The 22254-nt window shown below is 47.4% G+C and overlaps 2 protein-coding genes across 2 annotated transcripts in view; one reads left to right on the plus strand and one right to left on the minus strand.

Annotated features, from left to right (window-relative positions):
- bpnt1 (bisphosphate nucleotidase 1) overlaps window positions 1-22254 on the plus strand; it is a 417747-nt gene that overhangs the window by 202687 nt on the left and 192806 nt on the right. The window lies entirely within an intron of this gene.
- On the minus strand, window positions 116-20844 carry LOC308153137 (kelch repeat and BTB domain-containing protein 11-like; the record flags this gene model as incomplete). The annotated part of the gene is made up of 2 exons (XM_080526231.1): window positions 116-1743; window positions 20673-20844. The coding sequence occupies 2 exons, from the start codon at window positions 20842-20844 to the stop codon at window positions 116-118; spliced, it is 1800 nt and encodes a 599-aa protein (XP_080382357.1).

The raw sequence follows: 22254 nt of genomic DNA on the forward strand, positions 1-22254 counted from the left end.
TTCATCATTCATATGTCTTCTAAAGCCTTTGAACACACACACAAACAAATCATTCTCCAGCTGGATTTGGTGAGACCCCAAAGAAGTGTAGTTTATTGTCAGCACTTATATTTCCTCAGGCTGTTTTGGGCAGGGTCAGAATAAACGGAACAAGGCCACCTTTAGCCTCTGTCGGGGCTTTCAGTGTCTCCAGCAAGAACTGTTCATTCTCCTCTTCAACAACAAACTGCAGTGTCTGGGACTTGTTCACACAGTAAATACGGTTGCCAATAACTGCACAGCGAAACGGTAGGGGGTTGGTCTGCTGCAAGGACGCACTGTCGTGCCATATTTTCACCACAGTGTTGTATTTGAACACGTTCACTCCGTGGTCACGGTTGACGTCAAATCTATAGATGAAGTTTTTGAACGCCACCATATCAGTAGATTTCTTTCTGCTGTTGTTGAACGGACATTCTTCCCAGTCATCCCGTTTGGAATCGTATCTCAAGAGGCGATAGAAGAGGGATCCCCCGGACACGAACAGCTCTCCGTTACAACTTGTAGCCTCGTGCGCCACAGCGAACGCCCCTTTCGGAAGAGGCGCCACGGGGCTCCATCTATCCATCCTGGGGTCGTATTTCTCCACGGAGAACAGACACTCCCCTCCGACTGCGAACAGGTAGCCGTCCATGGAGACCAGCTTGAGCTGCGACCGCGCCTGGGTGAGCGGTCGGATTTCGCTCCAGCTGTCATTGAGAGGGTTATAGCAGAACACCTTGTCCGAGACCTTGCCTGCTTTGTCCCCCTGTCCTTTTAGTCCACCTGCCACGAATAGGTAATTGTACATGGTGCATATCCCCGAGCCCTTTGTGTTAATTCCATCCGGCATCTTCGTCAGCACTTTCCAGTCCTTTGTCTCCTCGTTGTAATAGTGGATGACATAGTTCTCCTCAAAGGGCACCGTTGATAAAGGGCTTTGAGGACGACTGTTCTCCCGGCTTGGAGGTCTGCTCCCTACGCGGTCGTACACCTCGTTGGTTTCACCGACCATTAACGCCCCTTTTCCTTCCGTTCTTTTCGCGAGGATCAATTCTCTCTCCCCCGCAGTCAAACGCCCATAGACAGCCGGATCCCGCAATATTTGCAAGAAATTGTCACTCATATACTTGTAGGTTTTTTCTTTTAACTCGCCGAGACGTTGCCTTTTAGCTATTGTCAAAATCTCATAGCAGTTCTCGGCAGTGATCTGTTCCGACATCGTATCCACGGCAGCTTCAACTGCGCAGGGGATTTGTAATATTTCAGCCCCGGTGATGACCTCTACAACGTTATCCTTACTGACCTGCATTTGGGATGAGTAAATGAAATCCACCAATAAGGTCAAAGTCTTAAAACTCACCCCTTTCACTCGCAACACGTCGCGGGACTGCCGCGCCTTGAAATAGTCACTTTTCTCCGCCAACACGCTTTTATGCGCTTGGAGTTTCTTTCCTGACACTTCGATGACTAAATCCGTCCCCCTGGTGAAAGCACTGTCGCTGTTTCCACATGGCCTCCATCGTTCCTGACTGGACTGTGGTGGTGATGGGTTTTCCTGTGCTGGATCACTCTCTCTCCGCACACTGTCTGGTTGGCCGCGCTCATGTGCTGGCGACGCTCCCGCAGTAATACAATAAGTGACAGGCGCAGAGATCCGCTTCCTCTGCTCCGCCTGCGAACTGGATTTATCAATGTTCCACTGATCTTTCACAGCTTCTTTGACTTCACACACGAGAGGGGCGCTCCGTGTTTTCGTTTCGTCATCCAGGCAGGGGAAAGTGCCATGCAGGCTGTGCGCCAGATTCGGCTGCGTGCCTCTGCGTTTCTCATTTTCCACCACCGCACCCCGGTTGATTGAATAATGTTGGTCTTTGTTGAGATGATGATGATGGGTATTCTCCTCAATAAATGTCCCATTCTTTTGATCTGTGTTTGAATTGATTGATAACAACCCCCCCGCTTGGCTATCAGAATCAAATATATGGGAACCCATAATCACTTCATTGTCCATTTTTAGTGTCCGGTTGGTTTCTGTACAATTAATTCCAACGTTTTGATTCTCGTCTGGTTCTTTCATCTCGACTATATTTCCCTTGAAGCCCCGCGTCAGCAAAGCCATTCTGTCCTCCTGCTCGTTCTCTTGATTGACAGGGGGTGTGTCAGCACTGACTCCACAAGTCTTGTCTCCAGGAATAACGGGACGCACTGCGCGCTTTCACCCTTCATCATTCATAACGCAACCCAAGGCAGCTCCTTTAGCAGCAATATTCTGAGAACCATGGAGTTTAACACGAGATCGCAATAGAAATGGTCAAATGGCTGAGCGCAATATTCCCTGACCTATTCATTTCAGTCTGTAAACCAACTGCAGCCAGAACCATTTGAGCGAGACCTGTATGAATGGTTACGTCTGTCTTTGTGAACGCCTCCACTCTCCTTTTCATTGAGGCTCATTGATGGAAATAGGAGTAATAGTAATTTCCCAGCAGAGCGGGGGGCTGGTGAAATGGAGACACTTAAACAATTATATTTTCCTCTCCATCTTCAGTGCTCAACAGGTCCTGTGCGTCTTCTGTGGAAAATTAAGCACAATTTATTAACACATGCATGCAGGCCTATAATTATCCACTCTTAGACAATAGAAACTCTAAATTGTTGTATGCAGCCTAGTGCGGCGATACCCACAGAGTAATGGAAGGATTGAGATAAAAAGATACAAAGATTTGCCAAGAGTATGATGAGTGAAACTCACAGGGGCGCTCTTGCGATATAAATCGTATGTGGATGTGGCACTATTGGCGGCATGCTGTCCTTTGGGATTTACAGAAGGAAAATCCAGTTTGATAGGGAAATCCTACCATTGAAAACCCTTATACCACAGCCTTATTGTTGATAATTTATAGGCGACTATTGCGCACGTTTTGGAGAGGCGAGGTCAGCAAATATCGTTTCTATTATTGATCTTAATCCTATTGTATTGCTGTAAACCAGGTTGTTACGAACCATACAGATTGCAACTAGCCAATAGAGGACAAATGCATAAACAACATAGGCTAATATCACAGCAAGGCATCCAAAAGTAAAGACTATTACTTACTCAGAATAGCCTCTCCAGCTACAATGTGTGGTGCGTCAAGACAGTCTAGTCAACTGCGTTATATAAGAAGGAAGGTATGCAGGAAGGTAGTGATTTGGTAGATTTAGTAGTTTGTCAAGGCTCCGAAGACCGTTATAATGAAGTAGCCCGCAAACTCACATTCGGACTCAACTCCGGTATAGAGTCTGCGGATAATAGGATTAAATGAGGGTCAGTTTTACGATAAACACTCCCCCTTTATTAACCCTTTTATACCAACGTGATTCTGACGATTGTAGGGTTGGAATGTTTGCCTGAGGAATAGATGCATGTGGTTGAATTAATGATCACTTTGCTGATCGCACACGCACGCACGCGCGCGCGCACACACACACACACACACACACACACACACACACACACACACACACACACACACACACACACACACACACACACACACACAAACACTCAACATACAACACAGGGCTAATCAATAAAGATAACACAGGCACCACTAATGGAGACTCAGAGCAGGGGGATTGAGAGGTGGAACACAAAATGGTGGACCTGGGGTTGATTGAACAACAGAATTATAATTGTTATGTTCAGCAACAATGGAATCTCGTAGTTTCAGTTGTTATTTCCTCAGTTCAAACCTGAAAGGCAGGAATAGGCTGAGTACAATCACTGTATCACAATGTTGAGTGATGTTCTCACACTATATGGGCAAAGACATATTACTGAACGGGCCTACCGGGCCCAGGCCCAGGGGCCCCAGAGATCAGGGGGCCCTTTGCATTTCTTGTCGCAGGGATGCCGGTAGAAAATGTCCTACTGTAACTGGGACAAATGAGATTCCTTATATGAACGTAAAAAAACTATTTTTAATATACTTTTGAATATACTATTTTGAACAATTTTATTGTTAGGGGCCCACGTCTTGCAAAAAAAAGAGAAGCTTGTGTGGGCTACATAGTTTCTATAGCCTACTCAGATTATAATGCGAATACAGGCTACATTCCCATTAGATTAATGAGTAGGCTATAGAAACTAGACACTAGAGGGCGCCATTAAAGTTTTAGTACCGGGGACAGGTCACGAGGTCACACTGGTGCAGGTCGCGAGGTCAATGTCAATAACAACGAACTTGAGACTGACAACGCACAGGTAAAATGGAGCACCTTCACACATTAAGTGGAGCAGCTAAACGAAAGATAAAAAAAGAAAAAGAAGCAAAACAATCTGATATTTTACATCATGTTCCTCGAATTTCACATTTTTACAAGAATATTAAAACAAATGAAGAGAACAACATTAGGGTTGCGGGGGAGGCTGACGAGCCCATCGTGGGAGATGAGCAACAGCCAGAGCCAGTCAGCAGCACTGCTAGTGCTAGTGCGAATGCTGCACCACCAGGGCAACTGTTGGTGCTGGCGAGTGAGGAAGAGGAGCAGGCCGGTGCTCAAGAGGCCAAACGGCGACGCGTGTCGCCTCCGCCGCCTACTAACATGGAGGATCAGTTACAGACTACTCAAAGAGAGGAGAGCAAGGCTTGGTTTGAAACCGTAACTGACCCAGCTTTGTGGGAGATCACTCAAAGTAAGCGGGCCAAAGCGGTTCTAATTGACAGAGGAGTTAAAGTGTTCCAGAATCGGCGTGCACATTATCTAGCGTCTGTAAGGGATAGTGGGATTGGTGGCAAATCCAGAGTATTAACAAATGAACAGCTGAAATGCATTTTGCCCAATAGCCAAGTGGTTGATAGAGAGTGGATTACGTATTCCCCATTCACAGGAAATATTTATTGTTTTGCATGCAAGCTGTTGTCCACTAAGTCACATGCTGCATTCGTTACTGGTTATTGTGACTGGAAACACCCAGAGCGAATCGGCGAGCACGAGAGAAGTGAAGAACATCGAGCCTGCATGCTTGCCCTGCATCAGAGAATCACATGTGCCACCGTGGACGCCGACCTTATGAAGCAAATCGATGGAGAGAGGCAATATTGGAGAGAGGTGCTTAGGAGAGTTGTCTCCGTCATCAAGTTCTTAGGGGAGAGGGGTCTCGCATTTAGGGGGCGTGAAGAATTGCTAGATTCCCCACACAATGGAAACTACTTGGGCATCTTAGATCTTCAAAAAAAAGTGAGTGTGGCATGCCTGTGTTGTAAATCCTGTGTCGTTGAAATACAGGTGATTTTTTTTTTGTTATTGTGCTGTTGGCTTTGAGTGTTCCTCCGCTGTAAAATCTGTTGAGATGCAGGTAAACGTAGGCTACCGGTATGTCTTATATGCTGTTGGCATTGTGTTTACTTGCGCTCTAAAAAAAAATGTGTTTGCGCTGGGGAGGGGGGGGGGGGGCCTTTCTACACGTCCAGGCCCAGGGGCCCATTTCTTCATGATCCGTCTATGTATATGGGCAGGTGGCCACTGAAGGTGGTGTGGTGATGGTAGTTGTCATCCAGTCGATGGTTTGTGACGAGATGTATGTAGACCACATCTCCCACCTTCAGCAGGAGAGAGGCCCCGCTTGCAGCATTTACGGTGTAGGTTGACTGTCTTAGCCAATTGAAACCTATTGAGACCAAGCCTAACTCTATATACTGTAGGTGAAGTGTGCAAAATCGTTGTATCATAATGTTGACTGGTGGTATCACGTCTTTATCATAATATATATATAAACCCTGCCAATGTACAAAAGACAAGTAACTTATAAAGCATCATTTTCTGAATGTTGTGAGCTGTTATTACCATATCTGTTCCCATTTAGGTCAATGGCAGACATATATATATAGTATATACCTGTCTCACCCTTTTACCTTCAAGTCAATCATTGGTCGAATCACAAGACTACTAGCTCTGCTGACGCTGCTGTGCTGCTGTCTGTCTGTCTGTCTGAAGCACAGATTCAGAGAGACACTGAAGATCTAAGCAGTGTAAATGACATCACTCAAAAAGTTGAGACAATGATTACTCCAAACAACACTATCACACAACTAGGGATGGGACGATTATCGTGTTTATCGTTAATCGCGATAAAAACACCCGCGATAACTTTATCGTGGAGACTTTTAATTAGTTGAATAATCGTCATAATCGTTTTTTTTTTTTCTTTTTTTTTTCCCCCCCCATTATTATTACTTTTTAAATGACTGGACTTTTTAAATGGCACTACATTTTATAAACACTGCTTTGTCTGACTGGTGGTCCCCAGCTGATGACCCAGTTAGGCCCACATAGGTGTTCAGTGAGGTGTCACAGCACACCTGTTCTAAAGGCACTGTTGGAGGTGCGTCAGGCAGCAATGCCCAGCAGGAGTACCATCACCTGTATCATGATTTGATCTGTCTGTTTTTATTGTATGTATTAATGTATGTGACCTATGTGTGTTTTTTTTTTTTATTGAGTTTCACAGAGACATGTACACAACAGGACATAACTGTTGTGCCTCCTAATCCGACACGCCCCCGTGAGCCTCGTTCTGGCGCCCCCTCCCGGCCGGATTGAGTGGGCCGGATCTCTGGCTCTGTTTGCAGCAGGTGTGGGCTATTACGTTTCAGCCCAGCTGTCCCAATCACCACCTGGACAGCCGCCTACTTAACCCTGCTACAGACGGAGATCCAACGCTTGGACATAACTTTCTGTATGGACCCCCTCTGACTACTCTCATCTGGATTTCCCTCCCTGGCTCGACCCCTGGACTCCCCTCTGGACTACTCTCTCATGGATCACTCTCCCTGGCCCGAAAAGGATCTCGGACTTTGCTCACTAGGGTAGTATCGCAGCACATAATACAACACCCTTGACCTCATACACGCACACACACATAGTATAATTACACACCCCATAACTATCGCCTGCATCACACATTATGTTTATTTTTCCACTAGTTAGTGTAGGGCCTATTTCTTTGTTTATATAATCCATAATAAATCATTATATATTCTCCTGGCCTCTGTCTCTGTTTCTCTGGGGTTCCACCACATTTGGCTTTTCCAGTTTCAAGGTGTGCATAACAGTATGTCCAAGCCATTATGAGCCAAGGTGGAACTCCAGAGAACAAGGGTGGTTCCCCGGGTATTGGGGTTCTCCCATTAGTCGTAGATTTACGCAGAGAGGTAAATAGCCATGCTACGCAACTTACCAGTCTGCAGGCCGAGCTCCAGAAGGCCTTCCCCACGGTCCAAGGCCAGATAGCCGTACTGGAGAATACCACCCGTGCCACCGTCGGGGCTGTAAATAGTCTCGAGACGAAGATGGACGCCCTGTCCGGGTCTCTCGCCTCCATCCAGCGTTCTCTGGACCTTATCGCCGCTGGCAGCAGACCACCCCCTGACACGAGTTCCATATCTGGGCAGATGACTAATCCCCCGGTCGATCCTGTGAACCCCGTTTCGCTCTATCCTCCTGTCGCTCACTGGGAACCCAGGTTAGTCAGCCCCGCTCCATTCCATGGTGACTTTGATTGTTGTCGGGGTTTTCTGACCCAGTGCGAATTAGTATTTACGCACCAGCCTTCCAAGTACTCCTCCGACGGGGCCAAGGTAGCGTTTATCATGTCTCTACTCGCTGACAAAGCGCTCAAATGGGCCATAGCCGCTGTCGGGAGCAGTTCAAGATACTCCACGGATTACCCCCTGTTTAAAGCGGAGTTCCGGTTCGTGTTCGACCACCCCCAGGACGGGCAGGATGTAACCGGCCGCTTGTTAGCCATCTCCCAGGGTTCCCGCTCTGTAGCCGAGTACATGGTCGAGTTCCGTACTCTAGCCACGGAGACAGGCTGGAATGACGGAGCCCTCCTCAGCCTTTTCCACAAGGGGTTACATGATTCCATCAAGGACCTGTTGGTGCGCGACGATCCCGGCACCCTTAATGAGCTGATTACCCTGGCCCTTAGGATGGATGCACGCCTCCAGGTACGACGCACCGACCGCGTCCAGCGAGCTGTCACGCGCCCCACTACCGATCGCGCCGGAACGACCCCGCCCCCTTCTCTGCCCATGCTGCCTCCTCTCGTGGCTACTTCCGGGGCTGGGGAGCCCATGGAGATCGGCCGCTCTCGGCTCTCGCGAGAGGAGCGAGAACGGAGGCTTCTCAACAAGCAGTGCCTGTACTGCGGCAAGGAGGGGCACATCATCCGGGCGTGTCCTGTCCGGCCAAAAGACCCAGCTCACCAGTAGGGGGCATACTGGTGAGCAACACCTCTCTCTCTCAGCCCCAGGTCACCCCCAGTCGCCTATTCCCTGCCACTCTCACCTGGGGGAAGGACACCCTGTCTGTCAGCGCCCTCATCGACTCCGGGGCTGATGGTTGTCTAATCGATGAAAACTTAGTCCACCAGGCGGGCATCCCCCTAGTCCTTCTAGACCGCCCCATCATGCCTAGGGCCATTGATGGCCGTTCCCTAGGAACTATCACCCACACCACTGGGCTTATATCTCTTACGATCTCCGGGAATCATACCGAGGAGATCCGGTTCTTTGTCCTTCAGATCCCCACGTCTCCCCTGGTGCTGGGTAGACCCTGGCTCGAGAGACATGAACCTCACATCTCCTGGGCTTCGGGCCAGATCCTAGGCTGGAGAGGTACGTGTTACGCCTCCTGCCTTCGCTCCGCCCTGTCTCCCTCTAGCGACCCCAAGTCTAAGATCACTCCGCCTGACCTCACCGGGGTTCCTCACATCTACCACGACCTAGCCCAGGTGTTCAGCAAGGACGAGGCACTCTCCCTTCCACCCCATCGCCCGTATGACTGTCCTATAGACCTCCTGCCTGGTGCCACCCTTCCTAAAGGTAGACTTTACAGCCTCTCACTCCCTGAAAAGGAGGCGATGCGTAACTACATTACGGAGTCCATCAACTCTGGTATCATCCAGCCCTCCTCCTCTCCCCTCGCGGCTGGATTCTTCTTCGTATCCAAGAAGGACGGTGGGCTCAGACCTTGCATTGATTTTCGGGCTCTGAATGACATTTCTGTAAAGAACCGTTATCCCCTTCCCCTCATTAGCTCCACCTTCGAACCCCTCACCCATGCCAAGGTATTCACCAAGCTGGACCTACGTAACGCCTACCATCTAGTCCGCATCAGGGAGGGGGACGAGTGGAAGACCGGGTTTAACACCCACCTCGGCCATTTTGAATACCGCGTCATGCCTTTTGGTCTATCTAATGCCCCTGCTATTTTCCAGGCCCTGGTCAACGATGTCCTTCGGGACATGTTAAACATTTTTGTTGTTGTGTACCTTGACGACATTCTTATTTTTTCTCGGTCCGTGGAGGAGCACCACCAGCACGTCCGGCTAGTCCTGCAGAGGCTCCTGGAGAACCGCTTATTCGTGAAGGGGGAGAAGTGCGTTTTCCACACCAGCTCGGTCACCTACCTGGGTAATGTGGTGGAGGACGGACAGATGCGGGCGGACCCTGCCAAGGTCAAGGCCGTTGTGGAGTGGCCTCAGCCCACGGACCGGACCCAACTTAGACGCTTCCTGGGGTTCGCGGGATTTGTGAGGCGGTTCATTAAAGGGTTCAGCCAGGTCGCAGCGCCGCTCACTGCGCTTACCTCCACCTCACGGCCCTTCTGCTGGACCGCCGCTGCTGAGACCGCTTTCGGCACACTAAAACACCTGTTCTCCTCCGCGCCAGTGCTGATCCACCCCGACCCCGAGAGACAGTTCATCGTAGAGGTAGATGCTTCGGACACGGGGATCGGGGGGGTCCTCTCTCAACGGTCGGGGGAGGACCAGAAGATACACCCTTGCGCCTACTTCTCTCGGCGCTACGAACCCGCGGCCCAAAATTACGACGTGGGCAACAAGGAGCTGCTGGCGGTTCACGAGGCCCTGAGGGAGTGGAGACACTGGCTGGAGGGAGCCAAACTACCGTTCCTGGTGTGGTCTGACCATAGGAACCTCACTTACCTTGGGTCCGCCAAGAGGCTCAACTCTCGACAAGCCCGCTGGGCTCTTTTTTTTAGTCGTTTCGACTTCACCCTTACCTACCGTCCCGGCTCCAAGAACGTCAAAGCTGATGCTCTCTCCCGCCAGTTCCCCAAGGCGGATTCGGGTGTCGCTGAGGGGCGAGATACCATCCTGTCCCCGTCCCGGGTGGTGGGGTTCGTAACCTGGCCCGTCGAGGCTTTGGTGAGACAGGCTCAGCGGGCCGAACCAGACCCTAGGACCGGACCCCCTAACCGTTTGTTTGTGCCTACAGCTGTCCGAGCCAGGGTGTTGGAGTGGGGCCACTCCAGCTGCTTCGCTTGCCACCCCGGCGAGCGGCGGACGGCGGCATTCATCGGGAGGAGGTTCTGGTGGCCCAATCTCAGGGGGGACACCAGGGAGTTTGTGGCCGCCTGTACGGTGTGCGCCCGTAGTAAGGCCTCCCATCGGCCTCCTGCGGGTCTCCTGCAGCCTCTCCCGGTGCCCAGCCGACCGTGGTCGCACATCGCCGTGGACTTTGTTACTGGGCTCCCTGTCTCCCAGGGGTGCGACACCATTCTCACCATCGTGGACCGGTTCTCCAAGGCGGTCCACTTCGTTCCCCTCCCGAAACTGCCCACAGCGGCCGAGACGGCGGACCTCCTAACTCTCCACGTCGTACGCCTCCACGGGATCCCCTCGGATGTGGTTTCTGACCGGGGCCCCCAGTTCGTCTCCAAGGTCTGGCGGGCCTTCTGCAGAGGCATTGGGGCCACCACCAGTCTCACCTCCGGGTACCACCCTCAGTCCAATGGGCAGGCCGAGCGGGCCAACCAGGCTCTGGAAGCCGCTCTCCGATGTGTCTCCGCCCACAATCCCTCCTCCTGGGCGAAATACCTGCCGTGGGTGGAGTACTCCCTCAACACTATGGAGAGCGCCGCCACTGGTATGTCCCCATTCGAATGTTCCCTGGGTTACCAACCCCCTCTGTTTCCCCAACAGGAGCTGGAGGTGGCGGTCCCAACCACCAGGGCCCATCTCCGCCGGTGTCGCAACGTGTGGAGGACCGCCAGGGCGGCGTTGCTCCGCGCCACCGAGCGCGCCCGGCGGAGCGCGAACCGGCGGAGGGTGCCGGCCCCTGACTACCAGCCAGGTCAGAGGGTTTGGCTGTTGGCCCGGGACCTGCCCCTCCAGACCTCCCAAACCTCCACCCGGAAACTCAACCCCCGGCACGTTGGTCCCTATCCCGTGGACCGTATCGTCAACCCCACGGCGGTACGTTTGACCCTTCCTCCCTCCCTCAAAATTCACCCGGTGTTCCATGTCTCCCAGCTTAAACCTGTGGCCGCCAGCCCTTTGTCTTCCCCCAGCCCGGCTCCGCCGCCGCCCCGTGTCCTGGATGATGGGGACCCGGTATGGACGGTAAACAAACTACTGGAGGTCCGCCGCCGGGGTCGCGGGTTTCAATACCTAGTGGACTGGGTTGGCTACGGGCCCGAGGACCGGACTTGGGTGCCTGCGTCCTATCTCGCCGACCCGTCCTTATTGGAGGATTTCTACCGAGCCAACCCCGGGGCCCTGGGTCCGTCGTCCGGTGCCTCCCCTGAGGAAGGGGGTACTGTTGTGCCTCCTAATCCGACACGCCCCCGTGAGCCTCGTTCTGGCGCCCCCTCCCGGCCGGATTGAGTGGGCCGGATCTCTGGCTCTGTTTGCAGCAGGTGTGGGCTATTATGTTTCAGCCCAGCTGTCCCAATCACCACCTGGACAGCCGCCTACTTAACCCTGCTACAGACGGAGATCCAACGCTTGGACATAACTTTCTGTATGGACCCCCTCTGACTACTCTCATCTGGATTTCCCTCCCTGGCTCGACCCCTGGACTCCCCTCTGGACTACTCTCTCATGGATCACTCTCCCTGGCCCGAAAAGGATCTCGGACTTTGCTCACTAGGGTAGTATCGCAGCACATAATACAACACCCTTGACCTCATACACGCACACACACATAGTATAATTACACACCCCATAACTATCGCCTGCATCACACATTATGTTTATTTTTCCACTAGTTAGTGTAGGGCCTATTTCTTTGTTTATATAATCCATAATAAATCATTATATATTCTCCTGGCCTCTGTCTCTGTTTCTCTGGGGTTCCACCACATTTGGCTTTTCCAGTTTCAAGGTGTGCATAACAATAACAACAACAACTAGTATCCGTGGGGGAGGTTATTGTCCCATTAATAGTAGAAAACTAGTTTTGCACTTTGTTATGCAGTACATTGTCCATAAACAATAACAGAAAATGTTCTTTCTCTTTTTTATTTATTTAAACAAACTAACAAACAAAAAACAAAGACAAACAAAACAAAACAAAAACAAAAAAACAGGGGGGGATGAGGCCATGTCACATATCAGAAATAAACAGAAAAGAAAATGACAACAAATGCCATAATATATGGGGGGATCACCCCCATCGGAGACAGCATCCATGTCTTACAGTCCTAAACACAGCGGCAGCACAACACCAGCACAGTAAATATTATTGTGACCCATACATTGTAGATCTGTTACACATTAGTCTTGTGTACTTTCTTGAGTGTAATCCACCAAACCTTTCATTACAATGGCAGCCAGTCTGGTACCAATATAATCTAAGAACGGAGACCAAATCTTATAGAATGTCTTTATTTTACACTTAGACCTATATGTCAGATATTCCATAGGAATCATATCAAAAATTACCTTGTGCCATCCAGCTATTGTAGGCGGTTTGCAGTCTATCCATTTCAGCAATATATTTTTCCTTGCACAAAAAGTGAGGATACACAGAAGTCTTTTGGAATGCATACTTTTAAGTTGTTTGTCTGGCAACCCAAACAATAGACACATGGGGTCCTTATCCAATGTCCTTATCCAATCTAGAATTAGATGAATTTTATCCACTATGCCTTTCCAGTAATCATCTATATATCTACAAGTCCAAACACAATGAACAAAGCTCCCAACCTCGGTAATACACTTTGTACACATTTCCGATTTGTTATGATCCATTTTATGTCTAAGTTGGGGAGTAATTTGCAAACGTTGTAGTAGTCTAAATTGCGTTTCCTTCGTCCTATTACAGACTGAGATGTCGTTTGCCGATTGCCATATTAGTGACCAAGTTGCTGCATCAGTATTAATGTTCAGGTCATTATTCCAGTCTTTGGGCGTAAATGCAGGTTTGCCTTTATCATATTTCGAAAGTGCTCTATACCCAAGCCCCAGAATGCCTCTCGTCTTTCCAGCAGAGACTATCTCCTCCAGCGGAGAGGGTTGGTGACAGAGGCCAGTGTCTTTTTGGCTATTTAAAAAACTTCGTATCTGAAGGTATCTGAAAAACTCATTTCGTGGTAGGTCATATTTCTTACATAATTGGTCAAATGGAAGTAGTATTTCCGTATCATATAAATGTCCGATAGTAACCATCCCTTTGCTGTCCCACCGCTTGAAACCCCTATCCGTGGCACCAGGGGAGAAGTCTATGTTGCCCCAAACTGGCGAGAGGGAGGATGTAATAATCGTATGTTATAAACAGGGACGCGGGAAGGGGGGTGCTGAGGGTGCTGCAGCACCCCCTAGCGGCAAGCAGAAGGAGCTCCTCCTGCCTGAATTTTAAAAATAAAAATATTATTCAAACAATAATTTAAAACAATATAATAACTATTGTTGCTTTTGGGAATAAAAATAAATGTGTTTTTTGTAATAAATGTAAAAATGTGTTTGTTAGTTTTAATGTTAGTGATCACATGGTCATATCTTGCTAGGGACTTGACATCCGAGTCTTGACACCCCCACCCCCACCCCCGTTTGACGAGCCGTGTCGACCAGACATACGTTTTCCTGGGAGGAAAATTGGAACAGAGACATTCGAGTTTCATTTCATTTAAAAAAAGCTGGTTTACCAGGTGGAAATGGTTGCATTATGTCACTGAAAGAGACCCTGTTCTTTGCTTCTCTTGCAGTAAAGCTATATAGAGAAGGGGTTAAGGCACCACGACAGAAAGACAAGTGCATTTACAGTAGGAGGCTTTTGTAAGTTTAGCCAACACGAGATGTCTGACATACATTCAGAATCGGTGAGATTGCTTGCTTCGCTTAACAACACTCCCATTAATGCTCTACTGTCGGACGTTGTTGAGAAAGAGCAACAGACGGCCAGAAACGTATTAGAACTGATATTCAGATCCATCCGATTCTTCGGCAGCGAAGGGCTTCCGTTAAGATGCAATACCAATCGACATGGAGTGCTGTCTGTAATAATGGTCAACATCATGTTTGTGGACATTGTGGGACACTGTGAGCTGAGTGGAAATTACTGTAAATTCCAACACGACATTGTTGGTAAAATATTTAACTTTACGTCTTTGTAGTGTGTGGGTGCATGCGTGCGTGCTTAACTATTATTGCCCGTGCATTGGGGCCCGTCGTTATGCCACTGTGTGCGTGTGAGCGAACGAGCAATCAGCGAGAGGGAGGGAGAGAAATCGTTATAATTTTTTCCCTGGCAATTTTTTTCCCTGTAGCGTATATAGACAGCACCTCAGCACCCCCAGTCAAAATACCTTCCCGCGTGCCTGGTTATAAATAAATAGTAATATAATTGAGATTTCTCACATGAGCCACGCGCGAATATCCTCACAGAAATTTGTCTCGCGCGATTGTTCAGCCTGCATGGGTAACGTGACTGTCAAGTCAGCCTGGTCAGTCAGTCACTAACGTATGCTAGCCTTCTCACCATGGCTGCATCGGCCCCGTGTCCATTGCCTCACCTTTCCAGGGTTGCACGCAGGCTTCTATGCATACCTGCAACTAGTGTTCCTTCAGAGAGAGTGTTTAGTGCCAGTCAGTGGGCACATACTCACACCTCTCCGAGCACAGCTAAAGGCAGAAAAAGTGAACATGTTGACATTTTTGCACTTTAACCTATCTTGAAGCTTTCAAGTCTCTAAGCCACACGGCTAGCACTCAGTTTGATGACAGAAAAGTGTCAGTGTTCAAGTTTTGTTTGACAGTATTTTTTTCCTTTATTTATGCAGTGATACCTTATAATTTATCATTACCTTATTTAATTTAAGATTTTTATTTTTGTCAAGATGTTTTTAAAATGATGTTAATGTTATTAACATGATTCAATAAAAATACAACAAAATCTAAGTTAAAGTGATTACAGTGTGTTTTATTGGCATTCTAAAAAAAAGTTGTTGTTTTTTTTATTTTTTTATTCTCGCGATAATATCGTGGATCGCGATTATTTTGCCCACGATAATCGTGACATGACATTTTCTAATCGTCCCACCCCTAACAACAACAGATAACTTTTTTAGGAAAGTATTTTTCCGAAGATGACCTACTTGCTACCACTTCATGTGGCCGATATCTGAGTTTAGTCTGTCCCCAAACCGTCTGTCTGATCTTTAATGCATATGCATGTTCATTATATATATTCTGCTAATATTTTCTAGACATTTCAATATGATTACTGCAAATAGTGAAAATACCACCGCTCATCCGTTATCAGACTTTGCTGAGGTGCTGGAACTGAAGAGTATCAATAGAGTGCAAAATAACAGCATCTGCACACACAAACACTGTGCAAAAAACAGTTTATTGCGAGCTTTCGGTCATATGATAGAAATATGATTACTGCAAAAATGCACCAAATCATTTTGTTTTCAATGTGTCCTTCACAGTTTTGAACACAGTGTGTTAACATTTGCAGGTGGAGGAGTTTGAATGAGAGAAGTGTTTTGGAGAACGTGGTCATTGAATGCATTTTGTGTGAAAGCAATGTAAAAATCACAGAGTAGGAGTCACAGTTTGGTCCACATGGACATCTGCTTCGCTGACTGTATGAAGAGTTGCGACTCTGTGACTTCAGTATTGAACTCTGCGACTTAGCGACTGTAAAAAACTGTAATTAATCATGATAAACTTTATTTGTTCATGTCACAGTAGAAAAACCTTAACTCTTTGTAAACCTGGTTTACAGTTTTGGTTGACTCAGGCCTCTACAATGTTTATTTTCAGCACAAGCCATTGAGTTTACATCCCTGAAAGCCAGGTCAAACCACACTGGTCAAGTGGAGGAGCTGAGGAGGGGAAATGAACCTCCTCCCCTTTCTGCTTCCTCCCTGTCTGCCGATGACTTTGTAACCTACTTCGGAAAAAAGGTTGATGACATTAGCAGCACATTTTCTCCTCCTCCTACCAATGCTGCCAACACCCCTTCCAGACTCTCTGCACTACACTCGGACTCTGGCTTATCATCTTTTTCCCCCCTCTCCCCTGATGAGATTCTGATCACATCTAAGCAGGCAACCACCTGCCCTGTCGATCCCATTCCCTCCCCTCTTCTCCAATCCATTTCCTCCGACATCCTTCCTTACCGTACCATACTTAACTCCTCCTTATCCACAGGATCAGTCCCGGCTGCCTTCAAGATAGCCAGAGTCAAGCCTCTCCTTAAGAAACCAACCTTTGACCTGTCCTCTGTCCACAACTACAGACTGGTATCCCTTCTCTCCTTCCCTTCCAAAACCCTTGAACGGGCTGCATCTAAACAACTGACTGACTACCTCCATAAGATGGAACACCTGGACCCTCAACAATCCGGCTTCAAGGCTGGGCACTCCACTGAGACTGCTCTCCTTGCTGTCACCGAGGCCCTCCACTCTGCTCATGCTTCCTCCCTCTCCTCTGTTCTCATTCTCGTGGACCTGTCTGCTGCCTTCGACACAGTCAACCACCAGATCCTTCTCTCCATCCTCTCAGAACTTTGCATCTCTGCACACTCCTGGTTTGCTTCCTACCTGGTGGGTCGCTCCTACCAGGTGACTTGGAGAGAATCGTTGTCTTCTCCACGAACTCTCACCTCTGGGGTACCCCAGGGCTCTGTCCTAGGGCCCCTACTAATCTCCCTCTATACCAAGTCTCTTGGCTCGGTAATCTCCTCACATGGTTTCTCCTACCACAGCTACGTAGATGACACTCAACTCTTCCTGTCCTTCCCCCCCTCTAATCTATATGTGGCAACACGTGTCTCTGCATGTCTCGCCCACCATCTCAAGCTCAACCTTAACAAGACTGAACTACTCTTCATCCCTGGGAAAGCCCCCTCCCAGACAGCCAAGAACCTTGGAGTGATCCTGGACAACCGCCTATCCTGTGCAGAGAACATCGCAGCAACAGCACGCTCCTGCAGATTCTTCCTTTACAACATCAGTAGGATACGTCCATTCCTCACCAGAGAAGCAGTGCCACTCTTGACCCGGTCACTGGTCATCTCCCGCCTTGACTACTGCAACGCACTTCTGGTCGGGTTCCCCGCCTCCGCCATCAGACCTCTGCAGCTCATCCAGAATGCTGCTGCCCACCTGGTGTTCAATCTCCCCAAATGTTCTCATGTCACCCCCCTCCTTTGGACCCTGCACTGGCTGTGCTTGCCAACAAGGGTTTCTCCACCAAGTACTGAGTCATGTTTTGCTAGGGGATCAAATACTTATTTCCCCCACTGTATATAGGCAGGCTAGATGTAACGTGTAACCTACAGTAACATCCATGTATATACGTTAAAATATACGTTATAAAATGGAAAGGTTAAAAATGTGTCTCGCAGATAAGAAGAGGGCCTTATAATGCCCTTGATGACAGCAGATAGAGTGACGACCAGGGCCTCTAATTAGAGTCTATTTTTAGGGGACCTGTCTTATCATCAGGAGAGTACAAAGACTGGCTCATGACCTACAGATAAACACATGGGAAAGTCTCCTCCTGCATAGTGCACCAGGCTGTTGGCACAGGGAAAAGCTGAGGGCTGGACTGAATGACTTGTGAACAATGGTGAGAAAGTGGAAAGCTACAGGAAAGAGTAGCTCTCAGTTTGGCCAGATCACAGGACAGAGACCACTGGCTCTGATAGGAGCGATGAAAGCCCGAAAGAGGCAAAACACACACACACACACACACACACACACGCACACCCACACACACACACAGACACACACTGTAGATCAATGATGCCTGGCTTCACCCTGGTATTATTATTCTGTTTGAAGTTAAGGCATGTAAATGGAGAATTCCTCCTGAGAAGTTCACATTGTTAATGATAGTGTTCAATGAAGCTGACCTACTCAACTCACAGTGAAGCTGACATATTTATGTGTCTCAGTTTTGGGCGCACAGGCCAAAACTCATTATAATATCAGGGACAATATGGGTCTCCATGGACTCTCATGTGGGGTCTGAATCTAGGCCACCGCAGTAGACAGAGATATGATTGCATATCATGCATGCACTTCGTGGAACAAGAAATACAGCATCTGATTAGTCCCAATCAGTATCTTATTTGGTTCACTGACATATGTACAAGACAAATATTTAAAATGTAAATAAGCCTTGTTGTATGGTGAGTCATTTTGTACCTAACTGTAGGATACCTAAGATGAATTATTAAAGAATGCTATATTTACACCTCTCTATCTAAAAGGATATTGATCAAAACAGCAGATATCTGCTGAAATAATGCAGTGTAGTTGTGATACAACCAGACGGAGAAAGGGGTATTTTCATGCTGTGTGTGGGAGAATCTCCATGACAACTTAAGAAGCATGCCATGATGATCTGCTATAAGGACAGCAAACATACAGTTTACATGCTAGCTAAAGATCACAAATAATTCACAATCAACCAGTGTGAACAGAGTTGTGTAACAAGTCTCACTCTTGTGGACAAGTAGATAGTTGCTATCTCTGTGCTGTTCTAATTAGGTCTTATTCAGCACCAATACATTTTCCAGGGCAAGCAGACAGTGATGTGATGAGTGAACTCACTGTCCTGTCTCTGTGGACTGCCCAGAGCACTGATGATGACGCAGGTCTCAGTGACACATCACTGTAAGTCGAACAGCGTTAATGAACCACAGGGTGTGCAACGTGCATCATCGTGAAATAGACACAGACTTTATTACCGCAACTTTTACATCATGCAAATAATAACAGCAAAAAACAACAACTAACTATTTAGCCCACATGTCATGACTATCTCATTTGCAAATGAATGGAAAGAATCAGAATAGATCCTTTTGCCATGAAGACTCTTCTGAGTCTTGAGACAGTTGCAGGATTGATAGGATATGCATGCTCATTACTATTACAGGGATCTGACATGAACGCTGGAGACAAGAGAGCTTAATGGAACAAAGTGGAGGAAATATGCATGCTTCCTCTCCTCTCATTGATGTAATCTATTTGACAGGAGCTGAATGTCCCTTTTCCATAATGCAAGCAGACGTCTTTCCTTCCATTTTTAGCAGAGCTGCATCTCAATGAGTCTGCCAATGGCAGTTACGTCATTACATGTATGGAAAATAACCTGATGGTAATGTCACTTGGAATCTGTGCAAGCAGCAGATGACATTTCATATTCTGAAAAGTAAAACGGAGGTCCAGCAAGCATGTTAGTCACCTGAAAGAAATGGCTGAAATGATGGCAGCTTTCTGCAGCAGGGAGCACCTGTCCTTTCTCTCTGTGGAGCCTTGGGCCATCGCCAGCCCAGAGTGAGACACACTGAGCACACCTGCTTACAATATCTCTGCTATCCTTTGGAAACAGACTGCTTCCATTTGCCTTTTTTGATAACTAAACATCCTCCCGCCAGTGCCATAGTTAAGTTAATCCTAATACATATTGACTTATCATGGGACTATTGCCAATTAGGGGGAAAGGGAGAGCTTTGATTTTTAAAAAAATGCAGCATGTGTGTCTAGTGTGTGGGGTCTGTCCTCAACTACAGTCACCTACTGTATCTTACACACTATGCTAAGGGGTGAAATTCATTCAAGGTGATGCTTTTCAGAAGTAAAAAAGTAAAATAAATAAATGAATAAAAACTGTTTGAGCAAACAGTTAAAATGACTCAGGACTCTCTAGGCCTTTCCAGCAATGAATTCCAATTGTTTGATTATAGATGTATCATGGGGCTAAGAAATCACTTGCCGTATCTAATTCCATATGAGTAAATATGAGTGAAATGATTCCACCTGATCTGGAATGATACAGCTGCCCATGGAACATTTGCTTCAATTGGAATCGGAGTTTAGGATAAAATTAGCTTTGCTCTGCGTCGTTTGGAGCTGTGAGAACGCGCATTCGAAGTCGCTCCCGGAGCAAACAGCCGACGGATGCTTCCGCTTGAAAAGGGTAGTTTCGCTCCGATTAGAAACGACGCATCGAGGCTGTCCATAGGAAAATAACAGCGCATGCGTTTTGATCTGGATAAGAGCGGGACGAACGGGCAATTTTCTTTCAATTTTCTTACCACGTCTGTTGCTTCGATTGCCTATGTTACTTCGTTTACATAAAGGGCTGTGAGAACGCAAATCAGATAAATAATTTATGCAACAATGTTGCAAACTCCGGGTCCTGATTCGGACTTTCATGTGAGAACATGACCTTGGTGTGTAATTGCAGGCAACCCGTGGCCTAATATATTGCCTTCCATCACTGCTGACTCATGTAGGGCAAAGACTGTGTCAATAGTGTGTTTTGTTGTCCACTCGGTTGCTACAAACGTAGCTGAAGAGGAATGGAAAGGGGAAGACTTTTAAAGCGGGCTTACTTCCTTTGCAGCTGTCTTTCTGTCCAGCTGATTTCCTGTGTAGCTTTTCTGTGTAGTCCTCATTCCATACCCCCGAGGTATCCCAGCAGGTCTCCTCATCTGTTCCTGTCCCACTGTATGTGGCTGGAAATAACCTCATCTCCATCGACCGCTTAGACAGGTCACAGGACATTTTGCCTCTCACCCAGTGGAATTACAGGATATAAGATGATGCACTTGTTGCTCCAGTGGTCAAATCCCAACTATGGGACGTTCTTGAGACAACTTTCTCATGGCATGTTTTTGTGTTGTCCACTGATGTCAGTGACCAACATTGGAAACTACATCTGTGTGTGTGCCCTCTTCACTCCTGTAGGCCATCCAGTTCTATAGTCCTGGAAACCCCTCAAAACAAACAGAGTGCATGACGCCAGTTCTGCTTCTCCTTCCTTGTTTAAGTACCTCATGCGTGTGCAATATGTCATGCTAATAACAGCTTACAGTGATTACACATTGTCACACCGTGTCATTCACCAAGAATGTATCCACAGAAGCAAGATAAGACACCACACAGACACCATCTTTAACACAATGGACTGTATGATAATACCCCGGGATGGGCTTGCTGTTACTGTATCTACACATCTTTACAGGTCAACAATGGTACAATGTGGTACAGTGTCCTCTCCATGTCCATGATGATACATTGCTTTGACTCACAACACACTCCCTGGGTTGGCTATTGCACACACTCTTGAATGTTTACTCTGAGGTCATGAAAAGGTTGAAACACTTAAATCACAGTAAATCCAAGAAACTTCAAAGGCGGTGGAAGGGAGGCAGTGGAAGGGAGGTTGATGAGTGTTCAAGGTTACAGAGAGTTGCTATTACTGGGCAGCACCAGGTCCATGGTGTTCTCTGAAGCACCCCAACTGTTTCACCACAGCCTCTGAGAGGCCTGACATTGACTCAAGTTCAATTGTAAGGAAAAAGATTCCATTAACACCTTCATTTGAGGATATAGGACTAGGTTAATAATGGGTGTTGAGACACTTTACTGGGGTTCATAAATCATTAAAAACCAAAGTCTTCCTGTACATTCAGGTCAAGCAGATACTCTCTGAGAGGTCTTACTAGACTGAAGAGAAGCAAGAATATTTAACATAGAATTATTTCTGTTCTTTGAAGTCTGGAGAAATTAAACATTCCCATGTTTTCTTGGCACCAAATAAAAGAATGAAAATCTTCAGCATAAAAAGAGCTTAACATAAAACAGGATACAGTCTAATAACTCCAAAGGACAGAAAGTTGTCTTCGTCAAATCTTACGCAAAGGAAAGCATTGATGTCCTGCGGAATGCCTTTGGGTTTGTCTTGACACACCAAAATATGTTTATACTCACCTGCACGTTTCATTTCAATCCTGTTTTTTATGAAGAATACCTTTACTGAGTTTCATCTGTGGCTGGCCATTTGTTTCTTTATCAGGTTAAAGTTGAAGAGTTGTGGTTCAGGACATTTTGGCTTTTATGTCTCTTTATGATAAACAAACAGAGAATGTTGTGTTGATGAATTAGATTAAAATTAGATTGAATTAGATTCGG

This window comes from Nansenia antarctica (assembly GCF_963989245.1).
Source record: "Nansenia antarctica genome assembly, chromosome: 3".
In the NCBI taxonomy this organism is placed as follows: domain Eukaryota; kingdom Metazoa; phylum Chordata; class Actinopteri; order Argentiniformes; family Microstomatidae; genus Nansenia; species Nansenia antarctica.